Source organism: Stegodyphus dumicola, chromosome 9 (genome assembly GCF_044657685.1).
Source record: "Stegodyphus dumicola isolate Sdum_Otavi_A_Nest chromosome 9, ASM4465768v1".
Classification (NCBI taxonomy): Eukaryota; Metazoa; Arthropoda; class Arachnida; order Araneae; family Eresidae; genus Stegodyphus; species Stegodyphus dumicola.
Genome location: NC_140776.1, coordinates 55,431,798 through 55,445,681, shown reverse-complemented (window position 1 = coordinate 55,445,681; position 13,884 = coordinate 55,431,798). Strand labels below are relative to the sequence as shown.

The 13,884-nt window shown below is 30.5% G+C and overlaps 1 protein-coding gene across 1 annotated transcript in view; it reads left to right on the top strand.

The window, feature by feature from the left end:
- Positions 1–6,138, top strand: part of LOC118186145 (chitin deacetylase 1-like) — a 38,601-nt gene extending 32,463 nt beyond the window's left edge. The window contains exons 4-7 of the mRNA XM_035356187.2: positions 969–1,290; positions 2,566–2,865; positions 3,218–3,402; positions 4,612–6,138. Of these exons, the coding sequence (XP_035212078.1) occupies positions 969–1,290; positions 2,566–2,865; positions 3,218–3,402; positions 4,612–4,961 (1,157 nt within the window). The 3' untranslated portion in view covers positions 4,962–6,138. The remainder of the gene's footprint in view (positions 1–968; positions 1,291–2,565; positions 2,866–3,217; positions 3,403–4,611) is intronic.
- Positions 6,139–13,884: the final 7,746 nt, after the last annotated feature.

The following is a 13,884-nucleotide window of genomic DNA, read 5'->3' as shown; positions in this document are numbered from 1 at the left end:
TTAAATCTAATGTTGAAATAAACCATCAAAATTCCTAACATGATAAATTAACCCAATTTCTCTCAAATAGTTAGGAGCCCTTTAATTTTCTTTGATTAAATAGCATATACATCACAAAGAATCAGATCAAAGATTTAATTTGTTGAACCTTTAATTTGTTGAACTGCCAATTCATGTAAACTGTAATGTTTGCTAATCTTTTTGTATAACTTCCTTGTATATAATATAATGTAAGAAAAGCTTATGAACTAAACAAAAAGGACCTGTGAGGTCAAGAATTTTGCGCATTGAGCTGCAAAATTTGAAATAAAATTAAAAAGTAATTCTTCAAGCTATAGCCTACGAGTAAAGTGATACTTCGTTCCTTTGCAAAAAAGTATAAACACAAAGTAAAGATCCAATTGTAATACAAAATGGAAATATATATATATATAATAAGTAAATAAATAAAGAATTCCTTATATCTTATATTAAAAATAAAATATTCAAGGTTAATTGTTCTATACAATTAGGTGAAGACCATTCATTTTGTAGCGCAGTTCAACTGAATTCAAATATTTCATTATTATTCGTTTCATTAAGCTCCTTAGCCTGCGGCCGAGCGGTAAAGACGCTGAACACTGTTAGTTCGGTCCGAGGTTCGAATCCCACGAACGGGCTGGCTGCATGGGCGTTTTCGTGGTTTTCCCCATGTGTAACGTGTATACGAGCCAGTTTCCCTTAGAAAGTCCTCCACGAAGGCATCCCTCCCTTTAGGCAGATAGCCCTCGTGTGCTTTGCCATAATTGAATAACCCAACCCATTAAGTTCCTTATTTCATATTATTTATGATTATTCCTTCTGACTACATTCAGAGTACGATGAGTTTACAAAGGATAAAACAAGTGAAGAAATCAGTTGCTTTTGAATAAACTAATTAGACTAGAGATTGTATTTTTGTTTCTTATTAACTACATTTTCTTTACCAGCCGTGGACAGGGATCCTAATAGAGCTCCACCTTGCGACCAGACCCAGTGTGTTCTCCCAGACTGTTACTGCTCTCCTGATGGAACACAAATCCCTGGGAAATTAGAACCCAATACAGTACCCCAAATGATCACCATCACATTTGACGATGCAGTCAACAACAACAACATCATCGTTTATGAAAGAATCTTCAAAGAAGGCAGGAACAATCCCAATGGATGTTCGGCTAAAGGAACTTTCTTTGTCTCCCACAAATACACCAATTACTCAGCTGTCCAGGAACTTCATCGCAAAGGACATGAAATTGCAGCTCATTCTATCACGTAAGTTAGCAAAACTATTTTCAATTCCTCGTTTGAAATACTGTTTTAGGAGCTGTACTTTTATTGCAAAACGTGTATTACTGTCTTGTTGAGTTTAATATGCAAGTAATCTCGTAAAGATTACTATGGTTTGTATAACTAATAAATCAAATACTAATATAAAAAATACATAAGCAATGCGCAGAATATTTAAATAACTTCCTATAAAGGAGAAAACATGATGTAATCTAGTTCATTGTGCAACTGCTAAGCACTTCTTTTAATGAAAATAGTCATTTTATCATAATGTAAAGAAAGCATATAATATTCAGATGATATTTAAAAAACAATAATTAGATCATTTATGAATGGCAAACTTGTAAGTAAGTCAATGAAACCGGATGTTTTCCATCAATAGAAAAAAATAAAAGCCTTAGAGTACATGTTAGAACAAGATGGCTGTTCTCATGATTGTTTATATATTGTCGTGAAGGCAGGAATTTTTCGAAAATTTATTCAAAGTGACTTAAAACCCTTTTCTACTCAATTTTCCCCCCTTAGAGGTGAATTGTCGCCTTTAGAAAAGCTTCATAGCTGCCTTCTTCCTTCTTACACAGATTTTTTGTGCGTCTGATTTGTTGGCCTTAAGAGTAATTTTTAGCTTACTCTGCGAAATAAATATATGTATTTCTTTCAAACATGTTTAAAAAATATAATTAAAAATAGAAAGGAAATATTAACTGCGATTTTAAGCTATTTGTGAAGAAAATTTAGAATATTTTTGCGTTTAAAAACAGCAATCAGATAATCAATTACGTTTACTAATCTTCTTTAACAGTAGTTCTTTTGCTCATAAGTGTTATGTTAGGAAAATTCATTTTGCGCACTTTGTTTTCCATCATTAAATAAAAGAAAGGGAATTATTTTAATTCTTAATAATAAGCATAATTAAAATATCTAATTATTTAACAGCCTGTTTCATGGAGATAGAAACTATCTTCTAATATAGAATGAATCACAATAAAAGTACATTATGCACATGAATACTGAAGTAAGTCCCGTAAAACGTTCTGAAAATTTATTTACTTTAATAATTCGCTGAATATAAACATGAAATAAAAATATCAAGATATGTTGTCCCTGTTGTCAGACACATTACTATAATCTTTTCTATTATATGGAAAACTAAACAAAATATAATATAAAGAAAAGCACATCTCCTAGATGTGATAAAATTTTTCTTCAAGAATTTATTGTCAAACTTATGATATATTTAATCTTTTTTATACTTTATAGGCACAGAAATAATGAAAAATATTGGACAGAGGCCAGTCTGGACACTTGGGCTAAAGAAATGGCTGGTGTTAGACTTATTTTGGAACGCTTTGGAAACATTACTGACAACTCCATTGTTGGCGTCAGGGCACCTTATTTGAGAGTCGGAGGCAACAGTCAGTTTTCCATGATGGAAGAACAAGCCTTCCTTTACGATTCTACCCTCACCGCACCTCTCAGCAACCCACCACTTTGGCCATACACCCTTTATTTCAGGATGCCCCACAAATGTCACGGAAACGGACAGAATTGCCCAACTAGGTGAGCAACAATTCTTTTAACAGATGCTCTGATTTTAGTGTAAATAATAAAACTCTAGTTTCAAAGCTTTATTTTGGACACAATATTTACAATCTTGAATGATTTAATTACTTCAAAACAACCTTTTTTAGTCATTTGCAATTTGCATACTGAACAAAGAAGGGAAATTCTCACAGGCCCGATCAAAATTATTTTTTTTTTTCCTCTTAGCTAAAAGAATACGCAATTAGCTTTACTAGTTAACAAGTTAATATTCATTTTTTACTTAAAATATCAGTATTGAGAATATTTTTTTAATTCTCTAAATTAATTACAAATGTTAAGAGTTTAACGTTAATTTTTGTTACTACAGGTCACATGCTGTTTGGGAAATGGTAATGAACGAACTGGATCGTAGGGATGACCCCAACTTCGATGAAGAGCTAGCTGGTTGCGCTATGGTGGACAGTTGTAGCAATATCATCTCCGGCGAACAATTCTACAATTTCTTGAATCACAATTTTGACAGGCATTATAAGACAAACCGAGCACCATTGGGTAATACTCATTCATTTTATTCACTCAAATGTGAAATCAATTAATGGAAAATAAGATTCAAATCACTGTATTCATTTAACATCAGGCACTCAGAATAGCGTCTCTTGAAAAAAGAATGATCAGAAATGTTTCTAATAGATTTTTGTATTATTAAGTACTTTCTTAGTCACTATGCAAATGCCTAATTTTTTAGAGTTTAAAACAAAACAAGTTGGTTTCTGTGTTGCTAATAAAATTAAACCAAGCTCACAGATTTGAAGAAAGACGGATAACTTATTTTTGACAAGGCAACAAAATGAAAACTTCTAATAAAAGTTATCCAACTTCATCGTGGCCCAGGAAAACTTTACATTATCCTGTTTTATTTTCAATACATTTTGAAAATTGCGTCCACTGTTCAACATTGTTTTAAATTCAAGAATATTAATGTATTAAGTGTGCAATATTTACATTATTACTATAAAGCATAAATTAAATAAGTAATAAAATATATTTGCATAATTTAACTGAAATTCATTTTGCTACTTAAAATTAAAGACAATAAATGTAATTTGCATGAAATAATTAACTAGTTCATTTAAGTAAATTTCATTACTATAAAAGCCTTTCTTATAGTAATTAAAATGTAGATACAGCTGTTTTCTTAAAAATTTTATGTTCATTTAAAAATTACATAAAGAAATTTATACATTTCTGTAATTTTAATTTTGAATGAAAGCAGATTTGTGATGCAAAGAAAACACGCATATGTACACCTACCTGCTTTTACATCTCCACATTACTTTGTTTGCTACCCTTGGTTTTAATTAAGTAATAATTATAATTTAGTCACAATTCACATTTAATAATGTAATTGAGAGTGATACGATTTTTATGTGGGTTCAAACTTTAGCAAACTGTCTTACTGCATGACTTTTCTTGTGGTTTTCATCATGTGTATGACCCAATTCTATAGATAGTTCTCTGCAAATACATTTCTCCCCTTAGAGAGTCCTTATGTATGTCGGCTGAATTAATTAATCAAATAATTAAATATAATTTTTATTAATAACCTGCAATGCTTAATTTTTGCTTTGTACTGATTTCAACTAAAACCACTATGCAGAAAATAGGTCATTTCTACTCAGCTCAATCCCTAACGAAAGTTTAAATTTGACTTTCAGCTATGATTCTGTAAAAACATATGAATAATTTATGTATCTTTAACAGGTCTTTATTTCCATGCTGGTTGGTTGAGGCTGAATCAAGATTACTTGGATGCCCTTGTTCAATGGATGGATGAAGTTCTGGGAAAGAATGATGTGTACTTTGTTACCATGACTCAAGTTCTCCAATGGATGCAATCCCCTTCAGAGTTGTCATCCATTAGGGATTTTGCACCATGGAAAGAAAAGTGTGATGTGAAAGGTCAAGCGTATTGTTCCCTGCCAAATGCCTGTCCTTTGACAACAAGAGAGCTTCCAGGAGAAACCATTCGACTTCACACATGTATGGAATGTCCTCAAAATTATCCCTGGATAGAGGATCCCACAGGAGATTATTTTGCTTTTAAGAAATGAGTGAACTGATTACCATTTTGTATTATTTTTTTTTATATTTGAGACTTTTTTTTTTTCAGGGTTCAAATTTCCTTTTGCAGTCATCCACTTGTTTTTTACAAATTTTGCAGATCTTTAGTTTTTCTGAAAAGTTATGCATCCGTAGAGTAACATCCTTGCTGTTTACTAGCAATTACTGAGGAAAATTCGAACATTTCCTCTTTTTGTGCCACGGGCCTGTTACGATAAAATAAGAACATAATTATGAAGTCTTAGAACAACCAATACCTTAAACCCAACTTTTAATTTTAACTGAACCCTGTTTAAGGAAATTTAAGATAAAGATGCCAAAGTGGTTAACCACTAACAGAAAACAAATACAAAAAAACGGCTTGTAAATACATATTTTTTATCTGAATGCAATGACAGAAACACTTATGTTTCTCATCATCACCAATCTGCAGGTCAATGTGACAAATAAGCCTGCACAGGAGACTAAAATTTGCTCCATTGTTAAAGAAACATCGTGATTTAATAGCTAATGCTGTGATCATTCTAATTATTTTTAGTTGTATTAGTCACAGCTAATATTTCATAAACTATAAATATCTTTCTTTTTTTTTAAACTTATTTACAATCTAATTTAACACAGATTTACATATTATATTTTTTCCCGATTTAGATAAACATAATACCAATGACACTTCTTAATTCAAGAAATGCACTACCAATAACAAAATATTACCAATGTCTCTTTAAAAATACCCGATAATGTGCATATATATATAAAAAAAAAAGATCTAAAGACTAAAATATTTCGTAATGAAAAGCAATAAGTAACATTAATTAATAATAAGAAGAATTTATTTCGATTATACTAATGCATCAGATCTCTTATTTGTTTAAAAATTAGTACAGATTAGTAACAACAAACATTATTTAATTTTTTTTTTTTATGTTGATCTACAAATATTATTACTGGAAATTTTATCATCGAAATTATAAATAAACACTACTGATCCGAAAAACAGATGCTAAATGCACTGAAATGTCATTAATGCTGTAAATTTACATTTTAATTATTAAAATTTGAATCTTCAATTTGTACATACTTCATCTAAGTGGTTCCTAAAACAAGTCAAACTAGAAGCTGTGACTAATATTGTGCTGCAATAAAGTGTACTTTTGTTTAATAGAACTGGTTTGATTGTGTTGTCCTTCACAATGTTACAACAGTGAACACTTCCCATCCAACAAATAAGAATTAAGTACAAAGGGTGAGACGATTTTAGTGATTCTACACTTCAGAACATCAGCTTAAATCTAAAAGATAACATGTAGAAAATATAAACTTTAAAATATTTTTATTAATATTTCTTTATGAAAGGTTATTTTTCATAAATAGAGATTATCTTCTAAGCCAAAATGACACTGTTTTCTCGATTTAAAAACATTTTACAGATATTATCATTCCATTAATTGAATGATGAGTGAGGCATAGTCGTCACAATGTTAAGACTTCAGTTATATTTTCATTTAGGATTTTTTCTTATAATTGCATTAAACGAATATTTTTGCATCTTACTTGCACAATCCAAACACATTCAGATTCTCAGTTTTCATCACCATTTGGCTATATATAATGGCAAGCTTTTTTAAAAAATATCTGCAGACACATCTTCCCCTGATTTTGCCATGCCCCACACACTTTTATACTAATATATTTCTACAATTCTTGGATGACCTTACTGCTGCACCAGTTTTTAAAATACTTTATAACCTGCATTTTAATGTGTGTAAAATTCTAACATCCACTGTCTGATTGATGGATGTACAGTATGAAAACTTTAAATCTGTTATGAATGAAATAAGAAAAGAAATATGAATTCTCCTAAAGAATTTCATAACTAAATTTTTTTTAAATAGCAAGAACCTCAACTTTGTGATCACAAATAAAACTATTATACAAAAATCCATAACTTTAGTTGATTTCGAAAAGTTATGCATCCGTAGAGTAACATCCTTGCCATTTACAACAATTACTGCGGAAAATTCAAAGTTGCTAATTAAGTATAAAATGACACTTTTTAAATTAGCACCTAAATTTTTTTCAGACGAAATCTTAATGCAGTATGTGCAGAACAAGAAAAAATTTCCATTACTTGAAGAAATTGAAAAAATATATTAGAATCATTAAAATGTCAGTATGATTTCCTGTTGCATTTTGAAAATCCAGAGACATCATATAAAAGCAGTAATAATAGTTTGTACAGACATTAGGTATTTTTTGGAAGCAGGCAAGATGAAAAATGAACAAATGCCTTCACTGGGAATCGAACCACGGACCTCTGGAATACAAGCCCAGCGTGCAGAACCACTACACCACGCTACCTTATAAGTTTTATTTACAAAAGATTAAAGCACTGCCTTAAGACTTACAAAAGATCTTTGAGTACAAAATTTATTTTAATGTCTTCGATACATAGTTTTTCCCCCCAATATATTAAAAGTATTTTCTTAACTCAATTGATTTATTAGATTATTTTATCATTATTCAATTCTATGGGCTACTAAGTGTCATTAGACAATAAAGGATTAATGTAACAATGCTACTGCACATTATAAGGAAAAAAAATGAAGGACATTTTCAGATTCTAGCTGTCATGAAGCTATAAATTTAATGGTTTAAGGCAGCGCTGTACAACTTATCATAGCCCGTGGGCCAAGAATGTTGATAAATAAAAAGTCAGTTTATGTTAATTAAAAAAATATTTTATTTATACTAAAAAGAAAACTTTAAAATATTCATAATATATTAATGAGAACATTCTGGCCGTAATTGTTTAGCAACAATATCTTTTATTTCCACATCAATATTTGTTGTGGCAAGAGTGTGTATATCTTCAAGAGTGGAATCTTTCAAACTGTTTCTATATTTTGACTTTATATATTTCATATTGGAGTATGCACGCTCGCAGATATATGTACTTCCGAACATTGATACAATTTGAAGTCAGAAATCTCTCAATTTTGGATATTTCTCGGTATCTAAAAATTTGGATATTTCTATTCCAGTTACTCCATGAGACGTAAAAAATGGGTCAGCTTGCAGGTTGCATAATTCTATTTGATATTCAAGATCAACAGAGTTGATATCAATATTAATTGGATCACAAAATAAATCAATAAACAGTTTAAGATCATCAAATTGAGAAAAACTTTCATTGAAATCTGTAATTAGCATATCCAATTTTGGTAGAAATATTTTTAAATCTGCTTCTATTTTACATTCCTTCATTTCTTCAGAGATTTCTTTGCAAGATTCAAAATGAAATAAATTATTTTGCTCCAAATTAAACCTTAACAATTTTAATTTGTTTCTAAATCCAGTAGCATATTTATAAAAAGGCGACACACATTTTGATCTTGTCCTTGCAAGGATTTATTCAAAATATTTAAACAATTTGTGATGTCCATTAGGAAAGCGAGTGAATGAATAAAATTTTTATCAACTAAATTTGCTGTTAAATTTTCATCGGCGGCAGTTTCTGTGAAAAAAAGATGAACTTATTTTCGAAGTGTAAAGAATCTCCTCAAGCACTTTCCAGCACTTAAACAACGAATGTTACTATGTAAAAGCAGATCTTCATACTCAGTTTCCAATTCATACAAAAATGTTTTAAATTTTCGGGGTGTAAGAGAACGATTTCCGCTGCGAATTAAATTAGTAATTTTGCAAACCTTGTCCATTACGTTTTTTAGTTGTAGGGATAAACCACATAATGCCTCCTGATGGATAATATAGTGTAACATACGACATGTTTAGTCCGCAAAACATGTTTAGTCTGCAAAAGTCCCGCAAGCCCAATATTTTTGCTTGTCATAGCTCTAGCACCATCGTTTACAATAGCAGTGCACTTGTCAAATCTACCATACTGCTCTACTGAACATTTTAATTGTTTGTAAATATCTTCACCTTTTGTTGTTCCATGTCATGATTAAAATTTAAAAAGTTCTTCTGAATAATTATAGTTTTCATTTACAGTTCTTATAAAGATAAGCATTTGACTTTTATCGGAAATGTCTGTGCTTTCATCTAATGCTACCGAAAAATAGCAGCAACTACTGATTAGGTTTTCTAATTTATTAGTGACATGCATGCTAATCTCGTTTACACGTCGGCTTACAGTCTGGTGAGAAAGTTATACTATTTGAAATTTTCCTACCATTTCGTTGTCATTAAATGCTTGAGCCACTTATATGGCACATTTTTTAATGAATTCTCCATCCAAAAATGGCTTCTTTGCCTTTACTATTTCTAAACAAATGATCCAGGAGCTTTTTCATTTTTTTCACTAATATTTTCATGTCTTGCATGTACAAATGATACTTTTTTCATGCATGGAAAGATAATGGTGCTTCAAGTTATATTCTTTACACACAGTTATGATTTGTAAACATTCCAAACACTGTGGTTTATCATTCTTGATCAGAATAAATAAACAATCTATCTCCCAGCAATCTTGAAATTCTCGATTTTTGAGGTCTATTTTTCTTTTATTAGTAGAACTCATATTCAATAATTATTTTAATTAATAAATAAATATGAAATTAAGTTAATAATATTATAACACAGTCACTCCTCAACAAATTCTAGACAGGACTTCACTCGCACAATTGCATGAATCAACCAATAGCTCAGGTTAGTGTGCGCATCACGTGCACCAACCGTAGATAAACAACAACCAACCACAAATATAATATGTGGCACCAACATTGAGCCAACCATCATCAGACGTTAAACGAATTGCTGCTGTATTCAGCCAGGTTAAGTGAAGTTATGCAAACTAAATAGTACCTACTTTAAATTCAAATTAGATTTAAATTTTCACATAGTAAAATAATTTTAATATTAATAATAATAATTTAGTAGCATAAATTTATTCATAGTAAAATGTACTCGCAGGCCGTAAAAATAATTTAGCGGGCCATATACGGCCCGCAGGCCGCCAGTTGGACAGCCCTGGTTTAAGGGAAAGTTTTTGTAGATTTCAAAATGAATATAATTAACTGATTCTTTACACCAAATAACAGGAATATACTTGTAACAGGAATTTTACATGTTAAATAACAAAACCTACAAGAAGTATTGAATACTTAATAGTCACATAAAAAAAGACAAAGAAAAATTGGCTATTACATATTGGCTAAGTACAGAGAAATCATCCATTATAGTCGTAGAAACTGTATTGCACCAGATGGCGCTGTGTGTGCTTGAATTCTTCGGACAAGTGCAGAACCTTGATGATTGCGAAAGATGTAACACCAACGCGAAACATTAACCAAAGTTTATATGTGTTTCTCTTTGTTGTAAATGTATTTAATTGTGTCGTCAATAAAATATTTAGAAAATGATAAAAGGCGAGAATGCGTCTGACAGGTAAGTGAGATTTCTTTATATTTTGATTTGAATTGAGTTTTAGCAACAAAGCATGTATATGTGTATTTGCAAATCTTTTTCAAAACTTGAGAACATAGACCTCGACGAGCAATGAATCGTCGAAAAGCAAGAAGAAATGTTTCTGTGGTCATGCTACCAACAAACTCTAAATGAAGAGCTTGCGTTACTCCACAAGTAAACAACATGATGTAGTTCTTCTCATCACTGTCTTTGGTATAAAGTGATCCACAAAAATCTATACCTACTACAGAAGAAGGAGGTAATTCTTCTGTTCTATTTACTGGTAAAGGAAAAGTAACTTGCACACCAGGAGAAGAATTAAATCGTTTACACAGAATACATTTTTTTAAGATATTTTTAACAGTTTGTCTTCCTTTAATTATCCATTATCTTTTGCGTATTTCTATCAAAGTTTCAGAAATTTCACCGTGAAACACTTTGCTGTGTGCATCCCACACTAATAAATTCACAAAGTGATGTTTTGAGGGCATAAAGATTTGTAAATACGCATATACATTCTTTGTCGCTAAAACTCAATTCAATTCAATATATAAAGAAATCTCACTTACCTGTCAGACGCATTCACCACTTTTATCATTTTCTCTATATTTTATTGACAACACATTTAAATACATTTACAACAAAGAGAAGCACATATAAACTTTGGTTAATGTTTCGCGATGGTGTTACATCTTTCACAATCATTAAGGTTCTGCACTAGTCCGAAGAATTCAAGCGCACACAGCGCCATCTGGTGCAATACAGTTTCTACCTAGAAACTTTGAATTGAGTTTTAGAGACAAAGAATGTATATGCCTATTTACAAAACATCTTTAATCCGGACTCGTCAGGACTTAGGCGATTCCGGATTATCGGTTTTTCCAGATTATACATCATCAGTTTAAATCTGGTAAGATGGCATGCAGAAATTATAAAATTAAAAATATGAAACTGTAATTTATGAATTATAGAGCAATTATGATCTAAAGGGTATCAAAATTTACAAAAAAAAAAGCTTAATATTTATTTGTTTACTTTATTAAACATTTCTTTCAAAGAGCACATGCGTAAAGCATACATTACGTATAGTCGAAATTAGAAAATTGCAACCAGAAAACTATTTGATGTGTATTCATGATATTTATAATGACAAGGAATTTGATTTAAATCATATCAAAGACGGATTACATCGAGATTAAATACTACATTTAGTAAGGAATTATAAGCCAAATAAAATAAAAACAAGTGCCCTGAAAATAAGAATAGTGCTGACTGCGCCCGTCTTCCCCCCCCCCACTGCAGAGCAGCGTGAAATTGATAAACATATTTCGGAATGATTAGAGAATCAAAGGATCACCTTTATCAATTTTTTGCAGCAATTCCACTTTTTGTTTGATGACATCGAAACATGTTTTCGTTTTGTAGATGCTTTGGTAGCTCCAGAATCGGAAATTCTTTTTGACATAATCGAAAGTTCAAGCTTACTTTTATAAAATTGCTCTAACAGTCTGCAAAAATTAATAAGCCAGATCCAATTCGAAGATTAAGGAACAACGCAATCTGCAACATTAACTGAAATAGATAATTTTAGCTTAGCTTATACCATCCGTTATACATTAAACGCGTATGCGTAAACGTATTATGCGCATGCATTGACGCATGCGCAGAAAGTTTGTAGCTTTGAGGTCCGGATTATAGATCATTCCGGATTAAAGCCCTTTGACTGTATTTAATATGAAAACAATACTTATAAAAGATGTTATCAATTATATCATTTATTATATTACTAATTAAATTGTTAGAAAAATATGTAATTTGTAAAATTGTACTGGTTTTATTACTGTTTAGATGAACTACATCCTGGTATTTTACGAAATATTTAAAATATTTATTAGGCATATCTGTGTCATTTACCGATGAAATCATCCTAATTATTATTTTTAAGATCATTTTCATTGAAACTAATAGTGTCTTCATTGATACACTGAAAGACATTAGTCACTACTATATCACTATTGGAACTGCTACTACGATCAAAGTGCAAAGCAGAAGATTTATTAAAAATACTGCTCACATTTATATCATATAAATTAAATTTTACTCATCTTTATCATTATTAATCTCAAAACTGAATTAATTTCTCTTATGATTTATATATATTTTTAATTTGCATATTATTATTATTGTTTGGCACCCATGAATGTTTACAATAGCTACAGTTCACCCACTTCCTTAATTACACAACAAATTTAAATAGTATAACTATGAAATATCAGTAAGTGGAAATCAATATCAACTCTGCCTCAAGAACTCATATAAATGATGTTTCTTTAAACTAGATGATAGAATAACAAAGTATTATAATATGCCAAATAATATTACTTCAAACTATAGCAACAAAAAAAAAAAAAAAAAAAAAAAAAAATAGAAATTCTTTACATTTCCCCATAACTATAAGTCTCACTTCCCATTTTATAAGTAAGAAGTTGTTACAACACAGTTTTTAAACTTTTGAGGGTTAAAAATGTGCATAAATTCTTAAACTATAGCCCAAAAATAAATATAAAAGCATATTTACCAACTCTGAAATAAGAGAAAGCAGAAGGATGTTTTTGCTGTGACTTCAGAAAGAATTTCATGTGTAAAAATGACTTTAAGAGGAAGTAAATGATTTTACAGTTTTTTTTGGCAATGTTCATAAGGATAACTTTAATATTTTTTATAATGCGTCACTTTATAATGCGTAAACTTCTTGCATGGGCAAGAAAATAATATCGGTTTGCCCAAAAATATAGCATTTTGTTGATTTTGTTATTATTCTGTCAGTCTTATAATTTTTGCTTCCTTTTGGCAGCTGATACTTATATATACTGATATGGAAACAAATTCTGTCCATTTTCACTTACAACAGTTTGTTTATGGTCAATTTTAACATGAGTACAAAAATAAACATTTCTGACATATTTTATTTTTTATTTTCATAAAACCAAGAAAATGGTTGAGGCTCACAAGAAAATATGTGAAGTTTATGATGTTGATTACTTAATAGAATCCATATGTCAGAATTGCTTTAAAAAATTTCATTCTGGATAATAATTAACGTTCCGGCCAAGCTTCTGAAGTCAATGATGAACAATTAAGGCAAAACCGAACTGAATCGTCATATAATGCAAAATAGTTAAATGTATCACACACAACAACTGAATATTACATGAGATGTCTTAGACTCGTTAAGAAGCTTGACATTCTGGTTCTGTATTAACTGAAAGAAATTCGTTTAACACAATGAATCAATATTTGAGATATGCATTTCAAACACAATGTAGTCGACTCGCTTTCGAAACCAATTATCACTGGTGATAAAAAATGAATCATCTACGGTAACTTTCAAGAAAGATCATGGTCCAAGCACAATGAATCAGCATGCATCATATTGAAAGTTAAACTGCATCCAATAGAGATAATCTCAGATGTTTACTGCTA